General features: G+C 47.9%; 1 protein-coding gene across 2 annotated transcripts in view; it reads left to right on the top strand.

The window, feature by feature from the left end:
- The window catches only part of ULK4 (unc-51 like kinase 4), a 2,742,936-nt gene that overhangs the window by 559,606 nt on the left and 2,160,164 nt on the right, over positions 1-23,166 (top strand). For both annotated transcript variants that reach the window (XM_069648276.1, XM_069648275.1), the window contains exon 17: positions 21,952-22,030. In XM_069648276.1, the coding sequence (XP_069504377.1) occupies positions 21,952-22,030 (79 nt within the window). The remainder of the gene's footprint in view (positions 1-21,951; positions 22,031-23,166) is intronic.

The raw sequence follows: 23,166 nt of genomic DNA, 5'->3' as shown, positions 1-23,166 counted from the left end.
CTATTTAAACCACGCCCGATCAGCAACTCACGCTTCGCGTTGTTCTGCTCCTCGCAGCTGGACGCTCACCGTGTCAGCTCCTGCTTCTGGACTTCAGCCACGCCTGTCAGCATCCTGGGTCACCTGCTAAGAGAGAATTGGAGAGAAAGAAGACCTTACCTGCTAAAGCTGCATCACGGAGACTTCACACCGACGATCCTGAAAGGGAAGCCATCATTTTAAAAGCATTTCACTTCGATCGCTGCAGCGCTGCATTTCACTCATCTTTCCTGGACACCTCCATCTTCAGCAGCGATCATCCGGATCCACAGCCACTTCCCAGAGCCTAGAGAGAAAAAGACAAGAACACAAGGTGAGAGAAGGAAGGGAATAGGAAAAGCTCAGTTTCCTTCTAAGACTTACCTGTTGGGTCATTCCCATTTCATTTTGGGTCCTGCCGCTTCCTGGCATTCCGGACCCCGGCCCCTATGGGGAAAAAAGACAAAGACATTGAATGAGCGAATGCAAAGACATTACCCGAACGCTCATCCAGAACTTACCTGTCATTTACTGGAACTGCACGTTTCACTTCGGGTCGGCGCCATATCTCCGGCACTTGGAACCCCGGCCCCTAAGGGGAAAAAGACATAAGCATTAGCGCTTGCTGCAATAAGACAATGAACATTATTATTAAGCTTGAACTTTTGAACTTGCTACACAACTCTTACAGCGCCTTATCTGAATAGTCAAGCTTATTTCAACTCCCATCAAACCTCAATCCAGTGAAGTAACTGGGTTTCAACGCGCCCCTGCATCAGAAGCAGGATGGAGAACTCATCCTTCCAGACCCTAAGGTGAGACTTCACGGGGAATCGAGGAAGGGTATCGTGGAGGGTTGGAAGGGAGTGGGAGGCTTGGGTATTATTCCGTCAGTAGGTAATACTCCCTTTTCACGCACAGGGGAATATTCCTGCGAGCCAGTGAGTCCATCTTCAGAGTCCTGCGCTTCACCATAGAAGAAGCATCAGCACTCGAAGCCAGACCTGCGCCTCCATGGGAATCAGGTGAGCGTGACATGTTGCCCTCAGTTTGCTCCGCTCCTGTGGGGTCCCTTATCCGGGCCTCTGTCCTCTCTCGTGTGCCCTCCGGACTACTGGGATGTGCTTGGTCTCCTTTGTCCTTCTTGGTTGGGAGATTCTCCCCCCCTAAGGTGTTTGCCCGTGCTAGCTCCCCTGGGAGCGTGGGATATGGTAGAGGGGGCCGCCTCCTTTCTTCTCAGGCTGGGAAGTTTGTTTCGCACTTGCGGCTCGCGGTAACTGCTACTCCCCTCCCGAGTTCTGGGGGGTTTACTACCCAGTGCTTTCGTATGCTGCCCCTTGTTCTTGCTCTTGCTGTGGGCCTTTTCCCCATCTCATGCTGAGGGGCCTTTGCGTTGCGGCCCCACCTTCCCTGGGTGCGCTGGAAGGAGGGCTGTAAACCGCTCTCATGGCTCTTCCCCCATAGGCCTCACTCCTCTATTGCAGGCTTGCTGCCCTTTATGGGCCTCCCCTCTTCTTGCAGACTCAGCACCTTCACTGGGTCCCCTTGTCACTTCCCCTTTCACGCCCTCCTCCTTACTTGTGTAATTCCCAAACGTCTGCTCCTTTCTCCTGCACGCCTGCTCCCTCCTCTCCTTTGGCTGGGCTGGGGTCATGGAGGCCTGTGCTCCGCTGTTTTCCTCTGCTGCTCACAGGGTTTGCTCTCTGCAGCTTCACTCCGATGGCGGGCGCGGCGTGGGGAGCCGATGCACTCTCCTGCTGTCTCAATAGGGGTGTCTATCACTCATGTTTCGGAGGCCCCCCCACTGCCGTTGGACGAGCGACGCTGCTCTTGATTCTTGGGCCGGGCGCGTAGGCCCCCTGCCGACTCTTCCTCCTTTCGCCTCACAGGGGCCCAGGGGATGGGCCGATGCTGGGCTGCCACCTCCTGCTCTGGAGTGGGCTGCCTAGCAGTTTTTCTTGGCTTCTCCACTCGGGGTGCCGGCTACTTATGGATCTCTATCCGGCTCCTCTCCCCCATGCAGCCTCCACTCGTCGCTTATCTCCTTCTTTCACTTTGCCGCTCCTGCTGTTAGTCTTTCCTCTCTGGGCCGTTTGCTGTCCGCGGTCAGGTGCGGTGCATTTAGCGTCTCCGGTCCTGTGCCAGGCCTCTTGTAGCTCCGTTCCGTGGGGGTGCTGCCCTCTCCCCTTCTTCCTTGAGAGTGTTGACTCCTCCGTATCGTGCGGAGTTCGCCTCTTCTTGACGCTGATTCAGTCCCCGTCTGCCCCGCTGCAGGGTATGTGGATAAGTCCCTATTGGGGAGTTGGGGTGCCTTCTTCCTTATTGTTCTCTGCCAAGGGGGACCTCTGCTGCTCTCTCCCTCATTTTCTGGTCCTCGGGGTGGTGGAAACCGCCTGTACCCGCACTGGGGTGGAGGAGCAGCCGTCAGCAAGTCTATTCCATGTCGGCGGCCATTTTGGAATGATGTCCTCTTCTTTAAACACCCTCGTCTCAGTGAAGTTGAGGTTTGTCCTTAGAGACAGCTTCTTTTCTCTGATAATCATGGTACATGGTGAGGTTGTTTTCGGCCTAGTCTTGGTTTTTATTGCTGTTAGGCATCTCAGATAATCGCATATATGCCATTATAGGGAATGGGTTAGGGAGTTCCTTAGAGGAACAGGAGTCCTGGTCCCCTAAAGTGAAGTCTCTCCCAGCGAGGTCCCACTTGCCCTGACCACTAGGGAGGGTCTTTCGGAACAGGCTCACCCCCCTAGGCTCAAAGCGGAAAGTACCCCCTTGCACAGAAGGGATGAATTCCCTCGATTCGTCACAACTTCCGCCATCAGTCCCCTGTAGGAAGCAGGATAACCCTGTTTAGAAAAGAATGGATGAATACCACTTCCAACACATGGGCCTTACTGGTCTTCCAGCAGGGCTACTGCCTCCCTTTTGCTCTTCGCCCTCCAGACCACTCTCTGGGCAACAAATCTTTGCCTTCGGAACCTCTTGTCCTGGAGGAGTTACGTCAGCTTCTGGCAAAAGGGGCCATAGAACTGGTACCCCGCTTGGAACAAGGCAGGGTTTGGTATTCAACATATGTTCTGGTACCGAAGGAGGACAAAGCTCTGAGACCCATCTGGATCTGCTTGCTCCTGAACTTGTAGTTGCGCAAAGACAAGTTGAAGATTGTCCCTCTGGTCCAGATCGTCCAGGCCCTGGACTTGAACCTCGGAGTGATCTCCCTGGATCTACAGGATGCTTACTTCCATGTGGCCATCCATAGGAAGTACCTGAGAATCAAAGTGGGAAACGGTCACTACCAGTTCAAGGTCATAGTTCGTGCCTAGAAACACTAGTGTACAGGCGCGTTATAAATGCCATATAATATCATACCATTTGTGCTTTCTTTGGCACCCAGTGTCTTCACCTAGCTGATGGAGCTTGTTCCCGAGACCTAGCATTGGCACACCAGTTTGGCTTGTCCCTGAACTTCAAGAAGTCTCAAGTTTCACTGTCCCAGTCCCTCCCATTTATCCGGGTTGTCTTGGGCACTCGCATAGCCCAGGGTTTCCCACCCATCGTTAACATCTACAAGATGGCCCAAATGTTCCAACCACAGGAAAGGGTTCCAACCTCTGCTTTTCTGTGCTTGCTTGGTCTTATGAATTCCTGAATCCTTGTGGTGCCAGACCCCAGGCTACGCACGAGGTCACTGCAGTGGATTCTGAGTTCTCAATGGTCTCAGTTTCAGGGGCAAACATCAGACCTTCCCCAGGTCTCAGCAAGAGTGTCCGGTGACCTGCAATGATGGTTGCTGAAGAACAACCTTTTGAGCGGGCCAAGGTGACTTTGGTCACGAATGTGTGCCTGAGAGGCTGGGACGTTCACCACCAATACCTTTTGGGGAGCAGCTTGTGGTTGTCCCCATCATAGTGCCAGGAGTATATCAATTTGCTAGAATTGAGTGATCAGGCTGGCCCTGGTCTTTTTTCTTCCCTCTGTGAAGGGCAAGAGGGTTCTGGTCTTGACGGACAACACTCTAGCCATTCATTAACTCAACAAACGGAATGGTGTGGGATGCTTGCCCCTATGCAGAGAAGCAATGCGATTGTGGTTCTGGGCTCTAAAGAACAGCATGTCTAACTGCGGCCCATCTGGCCGGCAAGGTGAACTTAGTGGTGGATGCTTTGAGCAGCAGTGGAAGCTCTGCCAAGAAGTTCTGGAGGTGATTTTCTTCCATTGGGGCACTTTTCCTGTGAATCTCTTTTCTTCCAGCGCAAATAGGAAGTAGTACAAGTGGTTCGAGGGGATTGGGTCCTCCGACGTATTCCATATCTATGACGGGTAATGTCCACAGCTGTGCTGCTTCGGAAAATCTTTGGCGTCTGCGTCGATGACGTCGATGCGCCGTCCCCGAGGACCTCCTCCGACGGCCGACGTCACCTGATGTGATAAGTAGGACGCACGACGCCCATAGCCTCAGTTCCGTTTTTTCCGCGAATGTGTTCGCTTCGTGAATCTCGGTACGCCTCGACTCGTTGGAGTTTGCTGTTTTCAATTCTCGGTTCGTTTAACCTGTTCGGTTTGTTGTGAAGACCTGTTCGTGGCGATGTCTTTCTCATCTTCAACCCCGTGTCCGGGCTTCAAGAACTGCGGGGACTGTGGGTCCAAGATGTCGATCACGGACTCGCACAACGCCTGCCTCTGGTGCCTCGGGGAGGCCCAGGATACGGACGACTGTGTCGACTGCCAGTCGCTCACGGCAAAGGCCTTGCGGGAATGCAAGAAGAAGCTGTCGGTAGGCCGGGTGTCTAAGCCCTGGAAGTCGAGGTCTGCGGGGCTTTCGACGGATGACCCGAGGGGTGACTCTCCGCGTCATCGTCGATGTCCAGTGGGTCTCCTTCCAGGAGTCGGTCTCGCCACTCCTCCGCCTCTTCGAGACATTCCCGGAAGCGCCGGCACAGGTCGCCTTCCCCGTCCTCTTCCGAGGACTCCGCCTGTCAGCGGGTCACTTATCCCTCCATGCAAGCGACACCGGAGGAATGGGCTTCCTTCAGGAAGCAGATGCTAGCGATTCTTGAATCGCAGGGCACCGGTCCGTCCGCGCCTCCGAGTGGGGTCGGTCGGCACCGGTTGAGAGACACCGCCCGTACGCCTTCGGGCTCGGGTGGTCGGCACAGCTCGCGGGAGAGGTCCCGCTCGGACAAGTGTAGCCGTTCTCGCCATGCCCATTCCAGGTCCCGGTCCTCGATGCGCTCGAGACCGCGTGATCCTGTGCTGTCTTCGAAGAAGACGTCAACGCCTGTGGCGCTGAGGTCGTCGACGATTTCTCTCAAGGCTCTGCCTCCGAGGGGGTCGTCGGCGCCTAGGTAGTCGAGAGACACGCTCGGAGCTCCGGCTTCGAGGCCTGTGTCGATGCCACCAAGGCTGGCGGCGCTGCAGCTGACGTCGACGCCGATTCGCTCGACGTCGACGCCTTTTCTGTCGACGCCGGCGCCGACTGGTTCAGCGCCCTCGACGCCATTCGAGGCGGTGGTGTCGGAGGGGCCCCGTGGCATGGGGTTTGCCCCTAGAAAGGCTATGGCTAAGGTCAGACACTGCTTTGGTCCACAGAGGTCTTCCTCTCCCCGCCTGGAGTACATTTCAGAGGGTGATGAAGGCTCTGATGGGGGCTTGGTTCCGGTTCCAGATGACCTTATCTCGGGCCATAGCCAGTTTGATGATCTGCGGCAGTCGCTGCATGATGCCAGTGGACTGGACACCTCTCCGGAGGTGGAGTTTTGTAGGCCAGAGCCTGGCACTCATGCCGATTCTTCACATCGGCGCCTTATGTCTCGGGTCACCGAGTACTTGGGTTGGTCAGCTCCCCCAGAGGAGTTAGTTCAGGATGATCTCACGGACATCCTTGATCTCGGTCCCCCCACTGACCCGGTTTTGCCTTTTCATATGGCTCTGCAGAGAAGGGTGGCGGCGGCTTGGACTGCTCCGGAGAGTCTCCCGGCAGTGGGCAAGTCTTTGTCGCGAAAATACCGTCCAGCCAGTAGCAACCCCTGCTACTTGTCTAGGCACCCCACTCAGGAGAGTTTGGTGGTGCAGGCGGCTACGGCCCCGGCAAAGCAGGCGTCGTATCCTACCATCCCTCCGGATAGGGACGACAAACGTTTTGACGGCTGGGTGAAGAAAGTGTTTTCTTCTGGGGGTATGGCGCTTCAGGCAGCCAACTCCATATGTGCCTTGTCTCGTTTCACACACACTCTGCGGAACTGTGTTACATTAGCGGCTGAACATGTTCCCGAAGGGGACGAACGGGATGGTTTCCTTGCTATGGTTCAGGATGGCAAGGATGCTGTGTGAGACCATTCAGTCGGGTTTGGACTTGGCGGATTGTGTCAGGCGGTCCATGGCGGCGAGCACTGTAATGCGCAGGTTTGCGTGGTTGCGGAAGTCTGGGTTCGCTCCTGATGTGCAGTCCCGGCTCCTCAACATGCCCTTTGACGGTGAATACCTTTTTGGCAGCAAGGCTGACGAGAGCCTTGAGAGGTTGCAGACCTCCAAAGCTGCAGCGAAGTCGTTGGGCGCTGCAGTTCGCCAACCTCCGCCTTCCTTCAGTAAGGCGAGGGGAGCTAGCAGTCAAAGAGGCCATCGTAAGAGTGCCAGAGGTGGAAATAAAGGTACTCGAGGTGCCAAGGCCGCTCGGGCAGTTGCCTCTTTACCCTCAGGCAACGCCGCAGCCGCTACTACTCAGTCATGAGGCCAGGTCCCATGGTTCGCCGGTTGGGGGAAGGCTGGCGCAGCATCTTGTAGAGTGGGAAGCCGTTACTTCGGATGTGTGGGTTCTGGAGATCATAACCCATGGCTACTGTCTTCCTTTTCGGCAGAGGCCTCACGACAATTCACCAGGGAACCTCTTTGAAGAGTCCGGATCCGCTCCTTGCGCAGGAAATTCAAGCCTTGCTGGAGAAAGGCGCCATAGAACTGGTGCCTGTAGCGGAGAGGAACAAGGGATGGTATTCCCCTTATTTTTTTATTTCAAAGAAAGACGGCGGATTGAGACCCATCATGGACTTGCGCGGTTTGAAGAAACTCCTCAGGAAGGACAAGTTCAAGATGGTGACTCTTTCTCAAGTCCTCCAGGCCCTTCAACTTCAGGACTGGTTGGTGTCTCTCGACCTCAAGGATGCTTACTTCCATGTGCCGATCCATCCCAAGCACAAGAAGTACCTGAGGTTCGCGGTTGGCGACTCGCACTTTCAGTTTCGGGTCCTGCCGTTCGGATTGACCTCCGCCCCGAGGGTTTTCACCAAGGTCATGGTGGTGGTGGCAGCGCATCTCAGGAAAGGGGGGGATTCACGTCTCCCCCTACCTGGACGATTGGTTGATCAGGGGGAGCTCTCCCGAGCAAGTCCTGGATCATCTGTCCGTCTTTTACTTGTCTGTCACCTGCCACTCCCTTCACAGGCTGGGCTTCTCCCTCAATTTAAAGAAGTCCCATTTGACACCAACGCAGCGGCTCCAGTACATCGGAGCAGTGCTCGACACGTCCCTGGGGCAGTGTTTTCCTCCTCAAGTGAGGGCTCTTCACATTCGGCAGATGGTGCACAAGTTTCAGTTTTCCCAGGATCTCCCAGCGTCCGAGTTCTTGAGACTGCTCGGCCACATGGCATCCTGCATTCTTCTGGTGCCAGAGGCTCGTCTGCGGATGAGATCTTTGCAGTGGGCACTCAAGCTCCAGTGATCTCAGTCCTCCGGCAGGCTGTCGGACCCTGTTCAGGTGCCGCCCTCGGTGGCCCGGTGTAACGCTCACCTGATTCTCGCAGAGGCGCCGGTCTTGACTGGGCGACTACCGTATCTTCAAAAGTGATGTGTAGCACCCGGTTGGCTCTTTGGGCTGGACCTCTGTGCACTGTATGCCTGACTCGAAGAGTAAGATGTCTGCAGATAGAAAATATGGGATTAATGAACTGGGGTTATTGGGGTGTCCCTATCTCTTTCCTTTTCTCCTCTCCTGTAGAACCCCAAAGGTTAACGCTCTCACCTTAGGTAAGTGAACGCCGAGCTCTCCATCTGCCTCGGGGCAGGGTGCTGTAACCAGTTTCTTCACTGGATAGGTAGCGCAGGCCTCTTGACTTCAGAGGACTGCTGTCCGTCGTTTACTTCACGAACGGTGAGTTCCGAGTATTTCAAATGTCTTTAAAAGTCTTTTGTAATGCTGTCTCTTATTTTGCAGGCTTCCGGCGATGGCGGTTGACTGGCTGAAGTGAGTTGAGGATGGACCCGTATGCGGAATAGAAGCGCCTGGAAGCGCGTAAGTAAGCGCTTGTTGCTTGCTTCACGATGCGCACTAACTGTCCTATTATTTTGCAGGTACCAGTTCGGAGCTGCTGAAGGATGCCGGAATGCCCACTGAGTTCGGCGTGGATGGAGTAATGGCACGTGAGTATTTAACGTTACCCAATGTCTTTAAATGCACCTTCTTTTGTCTTACAGATGCGGGATGCAGCGCCGAAGGCCTCCGGAGCGTGCGAAGAGTTGGTAAGCTTTTGTCTTTCAGATGCCGGAATGCAGTGCGATGACCTCCGGAGCGCGTGAAGAGTAGGTAAGCCTTTGTCTTTCAGATGCAGGAATGCTGCGCGAGGCGTTGCTGACAGCCGATGGACCAGGTAAGAGATGCGCTGTCACTGAAAACCGTAGTGCTAACCTGTTCTTTCTTGTCTTTATAGATGTTGCTGAAGACTGGATTCAGGATGGTAAGCCTTTTTCCTTTAGGCCCAGGATCAGATGCAGAAGACACAATGAGCGTTCTGCTGCAGAGGATGCAGAATAACGCAAAGCAAGATTCATCCATCGGGTGTGGTTTAAATAGCCTCCTGTAGTGCTTAGGTATCTCCTTCCACAGCCACGCCTAGGTAGGAAAAGAGTTCCTGCTTTCCAGAAGAGTTCCAGTGTTCTGAACCTAGGGAGTGGCTCCTGCCCCACCCAACAGGAAACGTAGTCCCAAACAGAAGAGGATCAGGGGTTCAACTGGCAGGTAAGTAAGCAGCATGGTCTGCTGCAGGTAAGTCCACCCAAGCATTATGAGCCCGCCGCTTGCAGCGCTGGGACTGGGCATATTTATGAGCGTGGTGCCACTGGCGCCAGGACAGGGTCCAAAAGGTCCCAATTGGGACTGGCTGGCACTCGGAACCTGGGTTATGGGTCTGCTTCCAAGGGAGTTGGGTAAGTCCTGGCCTTTTGGAAGCAGAGATCATGACACCTGGGACCTTCTGTGGTGGGCCGTCGAGGGCAATCTGATGAAGGGGGCCTCATTTTGGCTGCCCTGGCCGGAGGTGACGATCGTGACGGACGCATCCCTCACGGGATGGGGAGCTCATGCCAACGAGTTGACAGTCAGCGGTCGTTGGTCTCCGTCAGAGTCCAGACTCCATATCAATCTGTTGGAGCTGAGGGCCGTCAGGCTAGCCCTGAAGGCTTTTCTGCTGACTGTGCGTGGAAAGAGTGTCCTGATTCTAACGGACAACACGGTTGCCATGCACTACCTCAACAAAAAGGGGAGGGCAGGGTCACTTCCGCTGTGCAGGTAGGCGATGCAGCCTGAATTCTGGGCCATCCGGCAGGAAGTTTCGATCTCGGCTGTTCATCTGGCCGGAGACGACAACGAGATGGCGAACGCCCTGAGCAGGCAGAGCTCGATCTCTCACGAGTGGGAGCTGGCTCAGGAGATTCTCCCTGAGATCTTCGCCCTTTGGGGACCCCTCAAGTGGATCTCTTTGCCTCCAGTGTCAACCGAAAGTGCGAAAGGTTTTGCTTGCGGGAATTACCTCCAAAAGGAGCCTTAGGAGACGCGTTCGTGGTGGAGTGGTCATTCCCACTGCTGTACGCGTTTCCTCCAGTCCCCGTCATCCCGCAAGTGCTGCGGAGGTTACGGAGGTTCGGTTCCCGGATGATCCTCATTGCTCCGGCGTGGGCCCGGAGTACTTGGTACCCGGACCTTCTAGACTTGTCCATCTGCCCTCCGCGTCGTCTTCCCTACCGAGACGATCTGCTCTCACGGGAGGGGGGTCAGGTTCTCCATCCAGAGGTCAGTTCCATCAATCATGCTTGGCTTCTGAAAGGTTAAGGTATAAGGATTGGGACCTCCCTGAAGACGTGATGGAGGTGTTGCTCTCAGTCAGGTGGCCGGCAACAAAGTCTCTGTATCGTTGCCGTTGGAGAAAGTTCTGCGACTGGTGCAGCGTTGACAATGTGGATCCTTTTGAATGTGACATTCCCATGGTTCTGTCTTGTTTGCTTTCTTTGGCCCACAGGGGCTTGCAAGTGGGGACCATTAAAGGTTACCTGGCGGCGCTGTCCATCTTTAAGCGCTCGTCTGAAGAGTGTTCCTATTTTAAGATTCCTTTGATTTCACAGTTTTTGAAAGAACTCACTAATGTGTTCCCTCCGTCACCTTTTCTGGTGCCCGGTTGGGATCTGAACCTTGTTCTTAAGTTTCTTATGGGTGCTCTGTTTGAGCCTTTACATTCTTGCCCTTTTAGTCTGTTGACTCTGAAAACTATGTTTTTGGTTGCGGTTACTTCCGCTCGCAGAGTGAGTGAGTTACAGGCACTTTCAGTTAAGCCACCCTTCACTGTGTTTCAGAAGGACAGGGTTGTCCTTAGAGTTTGTCCTTCTTTTCTTCCGAAGGTGGTTTCGGAATTTCATTTGAGCCAGAAGGTTGTTCTTCTGGCGTTTTATCCTCCTCCACATCCTGGTAATGAAGAGGAGAGGCTCCATATGCTTGATCCTAGGAGAGCGTTGAGCTTTTATATTTCGCGCATGTCCCGGGTCAGAGTGGACGATCAACTTTTCATTGGTTACGCTGGAAAGCGTTTGGGACAAGTTGTGACGAAACAGACTTTGTCTCGTTGGATTATTTTAGCTATCTCCGAGTGTTACTAAGAGTTACTCTGCATCTCCCTCCATCATGCAATGTGTTACCTGAGACTAGGAAGAGACCCTCAGAGGAATACCGCTGTAAAGACCAGGCATGACTCACTAATACGCCTCTCTATAGTCAGGCAATTGAAAGAGGTGACTCCCACCAGCATCTTATTCACAAACCACAGGTGTTTAAAAGGTCGGAAACCAAAACAGCACAGAGAGGGAGAGAAAGGCGAGACACTGTTGGGAGCCGTTGGATGCAGAGATGCCGTGTGACAAGGATCGGAATACCAGGGACTGCAGAAGCTGGCGGTTCGAACTGGGGAAGCGTGAGAACAGGAGTTCTCTGGTGTAGCTGCAAGGCAAGAGAAGGCGGCATGCTGAAGGGCTGTCCTTCTAACGAAGAGGCAGAGTGCTCGTTTCCTGTGGCGCTGCAGGAGTGTCTCAAGGGCAGAGGAGGGAACCCTGGAGGCAATAAAGTTTAAGCTAATCCAGTGCGTTATGTGGGGAACATGCAGATGAAGCCGGTGAGTTAAAGAGATCAAAAAACCCAAAGTGAAACTGACTGCGAGCTCTGGGAACTATTTTCTAGTGATTATGAAAGCATACATTGTAGCGGAGCGGTTGCGTGGGTCTGAAAGGAGTGGAGCATGTTTTTGAAAGTCTCTGTCTGAGCTGTTTATTGAAATAACAATCACGTAAAGTGTTAAAGGATCCGTACACCTCGAGAAAAGAGAAAGATCAGTTCTGAAAAGTTCCAATCTGCAAAATAGGCATTTCAATGGTGTAAACGAGGAGAAATCTTTACTGCTCAACTTTATAAATTACATAAACCTATTTAAACATCGAACTGAATCAAAATTAAGCAGATGGTTTTTTCTATATACCGGATTGAATGCAAATCAACCAACAGAAGGTAAAAACCAGAAATTGTGAATCTTTGAACCTACTAAAACTGAAATGAAAACCAAATCAAAGTATAATTGAAGTACTAAAGAAAAGCAGTGCTTCTGTTGTGAACTATTTTGATCTTGGGGAAGGGACCCTCAGTGCTTCTGTTGTGAATTGCCTTAATCTTGGGGAAGAGAACCCGGGTCCTGATTCAAACTATTTCCCTTTTAGTCTATGGAGGATAATTTTGAGACTTTGTTATGAAACTATTTCACAATTGGGGAAGGGGGTTAAAAAGAAGCTGGAAGAAGCTCAGAACTTTGGGTTAAACACTGTATTCTTTTGGTTGCTAATATCCCTACACATTGTATAGAATTAGTTTTGAGGGCAGGTATAGGTTTTGGGCACAGACAGATTCTTCAGTTGAACTCCTTGACTCAGACGTTCCTTTGTTTGCTTTAGATGGGGAAATCCCAACTTTGTATAGGGCAAGTAAGGCCTTTTATCCTGACGTTTAAGTTAATAAAATTGTTTATTTTGAAATTTGAATCTGTTGTCTGTGTCCTTCTTCATGATGCCTTCGCAATACCTCTGATGTGTTAAAGAGGAGTAGAGTGTCTCATTAACAGTACTGGGACAAGGAAGATGGAGAAACATACCACTGAGACGAAGAAGATACAAAAAGGAGGCAAAAGCCCACTGCAGAACCAAACACGCAGTGCAGGAAGCTAGGACGCAGAGAGACATGACTTTCCAAGAGGTCAAAGCTAGGTAGACTTGGCGGTGGCAGAGCGAAAAGAAGCCTGACTGTCGAAAGCAGACTGAGAACGGGCATGCAAGCAGCCAGAGACATGAGGGAGAGCCTGGAGCTGCAGAGCCGCAGGAGGCAGAACGCTGAGTGCAGCAGCAACACAGAAGCTCTGCTCCAACTCCAGAGGAGACCCTGAGACTTCCCAAATGTAGGGAAAGGGTCAGACCAGTTATGGGGGCACTGTGGGAGCTGCAGGAATTGAAAAGCCTCATAGCTATAGTCTGAAGAGCAAAAGGCATGACTGAGTAATTCTACAATTTGATCCAAACTTTGTAAAGCTGGCAAATACATCCCGAAGAGCTAAAGGGGATAACACAGGAATTATACAACTTGATACAAGCGTTGTAAATCACGCAAATGGTATAACAGAGGAATTATACAAGTTGTTACGAACATTGGGAATACACCTATGTGGGATAGTACCTGTCAGGAGAGTAAACCAGGGCTGTCCAAGTGGACAACAGGTGAAGCAGGGACAGGGATGCCACAGAAGCAGAAGAACAGGGTCTGGGACCCATATGACAGCGAGGAAGCCCCGCCAGTGTACAACAGGGTCTAAGATCCACTTGGAAACCGGCAAGGCCTTTCAGTAAAGTATGTAAGGGTTAAAAACCCACATTAGTGTAAAGGTACCTATAACCAGAGGGCTGGAGCCCAGAGGAAGTCAGGGAGACCCCCGAAAAGCTATGAAAGGAGGCAAAGTGATATAACCAAGTCTAGCAGGTCAGTGAACTGGGCTTGATACACCATTGAGGATCCCAGTATTGAACCATTTGGGAAAGTCAGTGGTCAGATGTGAGAGACCTGACAGTATTCTCCCACCCACGCCCTCAGGATCTTCCATTCAGGTGGCCAGGGAAGGGCAATCGCTTTTGGTTCCTGACCCTGGGCGTGAACAAGCGAGGGAGGATCACCTGAGTGGAGGGTCACAAAGGATTGGGAGGAGGATACCCTACGCAGAGGAACTGCTGTGCAAAAGGGCGGGTGTGTGGCGAGGCAGTCTTGTCTCCAGGGAGCCAAGAAGGGTCTGTGTGTGGCAACCGAGAGGCTTGCTGGTGCCCCACCGAGACTGTGTATGTGAATGCTCGTTTTCTGGCCCGGCGAGAGAGCCCAGGAGTGTCCGAGGGGCAGGTGGTGAGAACCTGACCTTGGAACGAAGAGCCAGTGTTAAACGGCAGCGCCAAAGTCAGCCCGGTGAGTCTGAAAGCATTGCAGAGCCAGCTTGTGAAGAGCGTGATACAGAGACAAGGTAACACCAGAAACGCCCAAGGAAGAGAACCGCGTTTCAATGAGCATTCGTTTGAAGCTGACTGGAAGTCTTCAAAAATGCAAGTAACAGTGTAACAATGTAAGCGTGACACGCACGTGTTTATTGGACAATGAACCGATATGAATGAAAGAGGGCCAGAAGCCCATAGTCAAATGTACAAGAGGCACGGAAGAGAAAGGACAGTATAAAAGAGGAAGCAAGCATTCCGAAGGGGGTGCGAGCAACCCACTGAGGGCCAGAAGGCCATAGAAAAAGGTGCAAGAGGCACGAAAGGAAAAGACAGCATAATAAGGGGTGCAAGTTTAAAACTCTTCTTTTTAAACTAATGTAGAAAGAAACTGCTACTTTTTAATTCACACTTCTTTATGACTAGCAATTCATGTAACATAAAATATACATTACTTAGTTTCTCTAAATATCAGGCAGAAATCCCTGTAAACCACCATCCACTGGTACAGCCTGGCTGGTATCACTGGGATGAACATATTCATGAACCAGAGTTGGACCCGAAAAGAAAGAAACAAGTGCAAAAGTGCACGAAAGTATGAAAGAAGTGTGCAAGTGGCACAACCAAGATAAAGAATAAAATACGGTGCAAGTGTGCACGGGAAAGGGAAAGGAATACAGAAAGTGCAAAAGGAAGTGAAAGTAAAGAATCAAGAGAGGGACAAAGGGTCAGAGTGTTCCAACTGAGGAAAAGCAAAGAACCTAGTGTTTTTGAAAGTCTCCGACTCTAGCCTATAGGAGGATGATATGCAGGAAAGATTGTTCATGAAAAAAAGGCACATTCTAACCGGCAGACTTTGTGTTTTGAAAGCTGGAAGAGGCCTGAGCTTGGGGAAGGGGAACCCTGAGAGGCTTATTGAGAAAAGTATTGTATTGAAAGCTGAAAGTGAACAAGTTAAAGTTTGGGGAAGGGAACCAGAAGGAACTTAAGGACATTGAAGGTGTTTGAATTCACTATAAGGGCCCCGTATAGAAGGTCATACGAACAGCCCTGGTGAGTGTACCCATCTTTGTGACATTGACCGAATTGCACCTGGTGACAAGACTACCGGAAACCAACTTTGGTTTTGCCATTTTTGTTGACCACCTATTTTTCCTTTTCAAAAGACTATCGCTTTTTTGGACAGCGTGAGGGCAAGCATAGGTTTAGACATAGACAGACTTTTGTTTTGGACTATTAGACGATGATGGCCCTTAGAAACATCAGTAAGGTAACCATCCTAGAGTTAGGACCAGTCAGGCATTCCACCACCCCAGGAACTTTAGTAAATAAAGGTTTTAAAAATAATGTTTTTGAGTGTGTCTCTTTTGATACCATACCTGTCTCACATCAGGTCTGACAGGTTAGTGAATCAGGCCTGATAAGAGACTGGAGAACTACATTTTGTTTCACAGACCGTGGAAGAGGTTCCCTCCAAAGGAGATTGGGGAACTGTGGTTTTGTGTTTCATGGACAGAGGTGGTTCAAGGCAGTGGTCCCCTCCAGGAGATTGGGGAACTGTATTTTGTTTGAGTCGGAGATCCAGACAGAGGAAAAGGTTCCCTTCAGTAGATGGGGGGGGAGGCACTGTCAGTTTTGTTGCACGGACAGAGTAAGAGGTTCCTCCAGAAGAGTGGGGAACTGTGTTTTGTTTGAGTTGAAGCAAGAACCAAGGAAGAGGTTCCCTTGAGGAGATTGGGGATCTGTGTTCTCTTTAAGTTGGTCTGAACATTTAAGCAGTGGACATTGGAAATACATATTCTTTCACAAGAACTATGCCTCGGAGTCTACATCTAGAATGAAAGGGTTCTCCTTCTGGATTAATGAGACATACAGTTATCCTTCTTTTGAAAAGCATAAGGGACGGAAATAGGTTTAGACACAGGACGGTGGACACTTTACGGATATCCTGAGCTGGTCCTTAGTATTTTTGTTGATGTAGGGCAACCCCTCATAGTAAATGGGGGAAGATAGGCTTTTTGGTTACTTTTGTGGTTATGAATAAAGTCTATGCCAACCAATTTACCACAGGGGTGTCCAGACTCTTACTTCTCCACCCTTACACCACGCAGTCTCTTTATATCATCCAGAGCATTTGCGTCAGCCACCCCAATCAATGTTGAAGAGAGTGTTGAAGCCACATTTTTCTCTCATCCTTTCCATCTTTTGTTCAGTGTTAATATTTAGCCATTAACACTACAATATCGCACCCAGTTGGTACTTCAATCTGTGTCTCCTTTAAAGTAAGCTGCAAGCCTGTGTGAAAAAATGGATGAGTGCTCTTCTGGGATGCGTCGTTATATCCTTGAAGTAGAATAACCCATATGGCAGTTTACAGCAATCTCAAGAATGCAAAATAGCACATGCTAAAATGGCTAAGGCTGTTGAAAATGACTTGCAATTTTTACTGTGAACTGTTTCATCCCTACTCTCACTAGTAATGCTAGGTGAGAAACATGCACAGTGGTCCATGGGCATTTTAATTATCGCACTCTAGAGTGGTTATGCTGCTTCAAATGCAGATTATTATTGTGTGGCAAGACAAAACATGTACTACTGACAATGAAGTTGGTACATTCATTAAGAGCAGAGTTGCTACTTGAAGATTTCCAGATATCTCTTTAGCTAAGCAGAGATATTTGTGCAACCTGCAAATAAATATAGGTTTGAATAACTGCATAGCTCTCTTTGCCATCCATCCTTCAGCAGTTGATAAAATGAGTAAAATGTAGTTATTTATTTGTAATCTCTTATTTTTAATGCTGTGAAGTAGCAATGCGGCACAAGTGAACAGTACACAAGAAGAAGATATTACCATGGATGAGAATTTCGTATGAACGTCTTTCTGGCGCATGATTGTTGTATGTTGGAGCTTAAGGCAGAAACAGGGAATTTGAATGTGTTCTTCACAAATTAAAATTGGAATATTAAGAAGTCAACATCTGGCTATCTATATATAAAACTCTAAGTTATGTTTCTGCATCAGCTGATGCAATGCATCAGTGTTGGGTTGCTTTCTGCTGTCCAAATGGCAAAGTGCACCTCTGTGTGCCCTTCTATTAAAAAGCAGCAACAGAAGATGACATCATAACAAAAAGACTAAATAGTGTATTGATGTTTCCAAGATGTACCTTAGCATGGCGAAAAGAAAATATTTACATACACTTGACAATTACAAAAAACACCCATTATACAAGCTTGCAATTAAATAACTGCTCAAAATGGTTGCAAGTTTTACAATTATTGAGAAGGAAGTGCATTTCCCTATTACCAACGCACATTCTTTTTTTCTGTTTTGGTATATTAACATTTTATTAACCTTTTATATTAGTCAAGATCCATCAAGATGTATCAATACATTAATTTATAAAACAAGAAAAAAGGAAAGGTTAAAAATAGAAAGAACAGACCAGACAAGAACATATACAAAAGGAAAAAACAAGAAAAGCAGCAGGTGCTGCCCATTCTATGTGCTCAAGCCCAAGTGTATCTTTAGAAATTATTGTTTTTAACATGAACTAATATCTCTTCAAGCTTTTTCAATAACCCTCTGTTATTAAAAGAGATGCTTGATGATGCTTCAAGCGCACAAAATTCTTCATTGATGCAGATTTCCCCTTTGCAAGGATTGTTTCCTTTGCAATTATACCACCAAAATGGTTTTTAAAGTGTAACTGGGGTCTTACATTTGAATAGCTTAAATCTTATTCACACCTATCGAAATGATGATTGGTCTATTCGGCTCAAATAATATGCAACATTTGGCGCTCAAACTCAAAACGCTTCAGAAGATTTGATGGGGATTTCCACATCAAGAACAACTCACGCTTTTCTGAACCGCTTCTTTTTCCATTTAGGGCTTAATTATGAGGATTGTATTTTATTTAATTGAGCACGGTTCTATGCAGTCACCTTCCACTATTGCAAACATTCGGAATCATTTGAAATGACTTCTTTCCACCCCCACTTCTCTTCACACAGGGCACGGTGGTTCCAGTGTCAATGAACAGTTAATTACCGGCTCAAAGTTTCAGTCTCTAAAGAGCAAAACGCTGTAGGAAGAATGCCTTCTCAGTAGGTGCTGTAATTATGCTAATACGCAATCTTATGCCATCATGTGGACATGTGCAATAGAACAAGGTTGACGATTACATCATAGAGGCCTGCGTAATTGATGGATGTAACTTAAATACTGTTCTTTTACTGCTCATTCCATCTGATACAAATATGCCTTTCAAATTCCAAAGAAGACAGTTTCCTATGCGTTTAGCCTTTTCAATGACCATTGATAAGTCATAAGAAATACGTCCCCTTCCTGGAAGCGATTGGTGGTAATACTGATATTTAAGAAGGGGGACAGAAGTGACCCCATGAATTACTGACCGATATTGACCTTTAAGATATTCCAGAACAGCCTATGTTACGCCAGGAACAGCTAATAATATATAGTGGTAAATGGGAGTATTGGATATTAGTAAATGAGGGCACTTAATGAAAATGTTAAGCTGGTGTTTGTGGAGGTAATGGCCCAAAATGTCGCCCTCACAATTACGAGGGCAGAAAATGTAGACTTTTTTTTTAGACCCCCCCTTAAAAAAAAAAAAAAATATATATATATATATATAATATATAAAATCTGGGGGTCGATATGTAAAATAATGGTAATGTGGGGGAGTGCAGGGGTCTCCCCCGCATATGGATGTGGTGTAAGTGGGGTTTAAAAAAAAATGTACAAAAAAATTAAGTCACATTTTTGGCCGTTGCAGTAATAGTGGTCGCAATAATCAGATAGATCCTTTGTGGACACTTGTAAAAGGCATCTAATGATCGATCACCTGGCAACACCCTTTAATTTGTCCTTTGACTTAACCACCCACTCCGCCCACAACCCAAAGTGGTGCCTGGCTGAATGCCATCTGGATGTGAGAAGAATTTGCTAAAAACTTTGAGATGTAATGCCCCTATTTCACAAGACCTGGTACAAATAGTTTTATCTTTTTCCAGGTTAGAACTGATGCCAATAATGTTTTGTGATGTATTTTGCTGTATTTAATGGCATGAAAAGAATTGGACAATACACAATCAGGGACTTGGCTCAAAATAGGCTAGTACTGAAAAGAAAATAATAATGCAACCCAGTCCTTCAATTGTTGAGTGCATGGTAGGGATCGGCCAACTCTTTTCATGTTTATGATATGGTACAAATATTAGGTGCATTTCTTTGAGGAGAGTATAATCTGGATCTCTTTTTGTTTGGGTTTTTAAAAAATGGTCCACGTAATCCGACCCACTATTGATATCAGGCTGCTCATGTTAGCTAGAGAACTAGGCTTGCAGTTCTTGGGCGCATCTGACGTAGAGCAAAACAAAGCAAGGCCAATAAAAAAGATTGATAGGGAACAATACTGGCCCAAGTGGAAAGGAAAAATAATGAGACAACATATACACCATTGTAAGAGGTATATAGTCTTACCTAGAACAGAAAAGGAATATCTAAAATATACAAGGCCATTTTGGTCAGTGAATTGGAGGGCAAACACAAATTGAAGGCTTTCTGGAAGAGGGCCTTTGCAAGGAAACCTGTGGAGGAAATCTGGCCCAAGATATGTGTTCATGGCAACCTGTCTTCCAAACCCATTGAACATAATTTTAAAATTCTTCATGGTTGGCACCTAGACCCCGCAAGACTTTCAAAGATGTTTCTGGGGGCTATCTCCCAATTGTACAAGGGGTTGTGGTCAAATGGGGGCAGTCATTGACATGTGGTGGAACTGCCATGTCATCCAAATCTATTGGGGGCAGAACTTCTTAATTGGATTAGAGATTGTGGGGATCATCATGGGGCTAGATCCCTTGGGGATATTATTTCGGAGTCCCCGAAAACATTTTGAGCGCTATAGGGATGTTGGGGGCACAGTTAGGGGCATAAAGGCTAGCAGTGGCCTAGAAGTGGAAATCCCCTTCCACTCCGAATAAAATGGAATGGCTGCAGAAGGTGTGGGATATTTGTCTGATGGAAACAATTACCTACATTGCCCATGATGAAGTATCACCTTTTACGGAAGAATGGGGGCATTTATAGTAAAACACACTGGGTATCCAGCCATGTTACCAAAGCAGAAGAGATGGTGTATGTCTAAGTATATTGAACATATGACTCTCTTTACGTGTGAATGGAAGGAGGTTCTGCTCTCCCTGGACCTCGCTGGGGAGGAATAAAAAAGGGGAGACGGTTTGAGTACAGACCATTTGGCAAAGACATACTAAATAAAGTGGGGCACGACATAGCATAAAACAATGGGCCTCATTCCGAGGCTGGAGGTAAGGGTTAACGGTCACCGTTAATGGCAACGGTGACCGTTAACACTTACCACCATATTCCGAGTTCCCTTTTGCGGGTTGGCATTTAACGCCTGCTTTTAGCAGGCGTTAAAAATCCAACCCGCAAAGGGACCTTGGAGTAAATTACGGCACCGTAATTTACGGTGCCGTAATTTACTCCTTCCCCATTCCCATTGAGCCCTATGGGGGCAGGAATGGGGATGGGGAACCGGTATGGTGAATGGGGAATTACCGGTCCCTCCAACCTTGGAATGGACCGGAAATTACTCCATTCACCATGCCGGATTTCCATGGAGTAAATAGCTCCATGGTTGCTTACCATGGTGCTCTTTACTCCATGGATAGTGCCAGCCTCGGAATGAGGCCCAATGATTTGGTAGACACTCAATTGAACTCCTTTTGTGTGGTCTTTGTAGTTAGCTAGTATGTTGTATCTTGTTGGAAATTATGCCATTTTTAAAATTTCCAAAACCGAGGTTTCAGTTCAATTGGGGAAAAATGTCTCCTTTTAGAAGTTACTAGCAGAAGTACCCTTTCTCCGAACGGGGTCTGTAGACAGACATGATAACACTGATCCCGTAGGTCGCTGTTCCGATTCGATTATCGATTGTTGTGCTTTGAACCCTGAAGTAAACTGCACTGAGATTGGGCGCGTGTGGCTGGCTGGCATTCCCCAGCGCCCACGTTGGGGGGAGGCGAGAGTTGGTGTGCTTCTGCATACTGGGACCTTCTGTGCTCTCTCCCCATCTGTCGCTGCACCTTGATGTGGTGCAGTTCATTGCGGTACAAATATCTTGAAAACCGTGCATCGTAGGGCCTGGACTTTGAGTTTTGTTCCTCGTGAAATCCAGGGAAAGGGGTGGGGTGTCCAAATGTCATGTATCTAGTAATGTCCGGAAGGTCCTAACAGGTGACTATGCAAAATATGGTGCAGATTGGTGAAACGGTGTGGAATTGTAGAGGGACCAAGCTTTGACAAGCCAAAAACACATTTTGATTTGTGCTGAAATCCGGTGAATGGGGTGGGTTGTCCAAATGTCATGTAGCCAGTAATGCCCGCAGGGTCCTAACAGGTAACTAAACTAAAAATTTGGTGCAGATTGGTGAAACGTGTGTAATTGTGTAAGGAACAACGCTTACCCACAAACAGATGTTGACTTTTGCCGAAATGTGGGGAAAGGAGTGTGGTGTCCAAATGTCATGTCGCCAGTAATGTCCAGAGGGTCCCACAGGCAACTATTCAAAATTTGGTGCAGATCGGTGAAACGGTGTGGATTTGTATAAGGAACAACACTTTGCCACAAATCCCACAACAAACGAATTTTGACTTTGTTAATGCTCTAAAATACCAAAGTGATTGGCCAACAAAAACAATAATTGTAATGTTTTATTTTACTTATTCATTAGCGCATACTCTGCCAGTATCATGCCCTTTTGTATTATTCCATTTAAGCAAGTTAAACATGTTTCATCTATGTGTTGTACTTTACCCCCAAAAAGACATTTCTGAAGTTCAGTAGGTGGGGCATATCATATGACTTAAGCCGATGAGATTTCCTGGCATTTTTGACTTTTGAATTACACATTGATTTTGACTTTTGTCTTGAGCCTCTTTTAGGTTTCAGTTTTTGTCTGAGGAACAATCCCAAATACCTCAAGTGTGTGCCTCCTATTATATGTGTGCGTGTTGCGATTCTTTTCTTGCTACATTTAGAATTGTGCTTTTATTTTTTGCAGACGTGCCAAAGTCGCCAGAGTGATAGGTTTGCTGGTATCCCATTCAAACGAACTTAAAGAAAATGTTCCCATAACTGAGGTAATGTCCTTATTAGCAAGGATTATTAAAAGCAAGTTCTGAAATGTATACACATTATAAAGTACTTGTAGGGGTTTAAAGATTTAGGCCTATGTCTACTTTTCCTGCAAGTAGTCCAGAGATGATGTGAATGTGCATGTTTCATATTCATGTCAATCATGAAGTTCACAGTTGCTGTGATATGAATGCTTTGACGTCGGTCTTCTTGTAGGGCAACCGAACATACAGTAGGTGCATCCATTCTTCCTGTCCCGAAGACAGCGTAGGGTCGACGCCTACCTACCAAGACAAATATGTTTCGTACATGAAATATTCCATGCCGAATATTATGCTAATGAACTGTTATCTATGTGCTTTGTAATTTTTCCAGTTGTGTTCATGACTCATCAACTGATTAAGGGGGAAACACAGGTTCTGTTGCCTGTTTACGCACTTTGACAACATTGTGGCATCTGGGGCTGATGCCTTCATATGCATGTGTCTCACGTCCTATAGGGGATAGTGTTTGTAGTGCTTGGGTATGGGCTACTACTGTTGCTTCTTTTTATAAATGTTTTTAAAAGTGCAAATGTGTACACAGACATGAAGATGTATGAATACATTTGCATACCCTTTTGTAGATACGTCCAAATTGACTACAGAGAAAGATGGAGAAATGGAAGAAAAACAGGAACACATACACATACATTGTAACATACTCAAGAATCGTAATAATTGAAAATCATTATCAAGTAAAAAAAAAGTAGCAGACCATGGAAGAACAGCAAAAGGGAACCAGCAAATGTATATGACCGCTGCTGCAAATCTGTATAGACGGTATCATAATGGTTAGTGGCAGAATACAAATTTAGAACAAGCATTGGCAATGGCAACAGTTTGGCCTTTTGTGCAAGCATGGGAAAGGCACTTGCCAGGCACAGCCGTAGTGGTATCAACTGGCCATTGATGGTAGCAAGTGCAAAATGGTGCGAGTACCTGTGAATCTAATAGCAGTATCTGGCAAATGCCTAATACCTATACACAAGCAACAACTATTGACTTTGCCAATGCATATTTTTAACAGGACTTCAGTGAAGCACATGCATCATGCTTTTAAATCGCGTGGCTAAAGGCAGACCTGGGAAGACATTTTTCTT

Source organism: Ambystoma mexicanum, chromosome 2q (genome assembly GCF_040938575.1).
Source record: "Ambystoma mexicanum isolate Mex_15411 chromosome 2q, UKY_AmexF1_1, whole genome shotgun sequence".
Taxonomy (NCBI): Eukaryota; Metazoa; Chordata; class Amphibia; order Caudata; family Ambystomatidae; genus Ambystoma; species Ambystoma mexicanum.
This window is presented reverse-complemented; position numbering and strand designations above follow the sequence as displayed.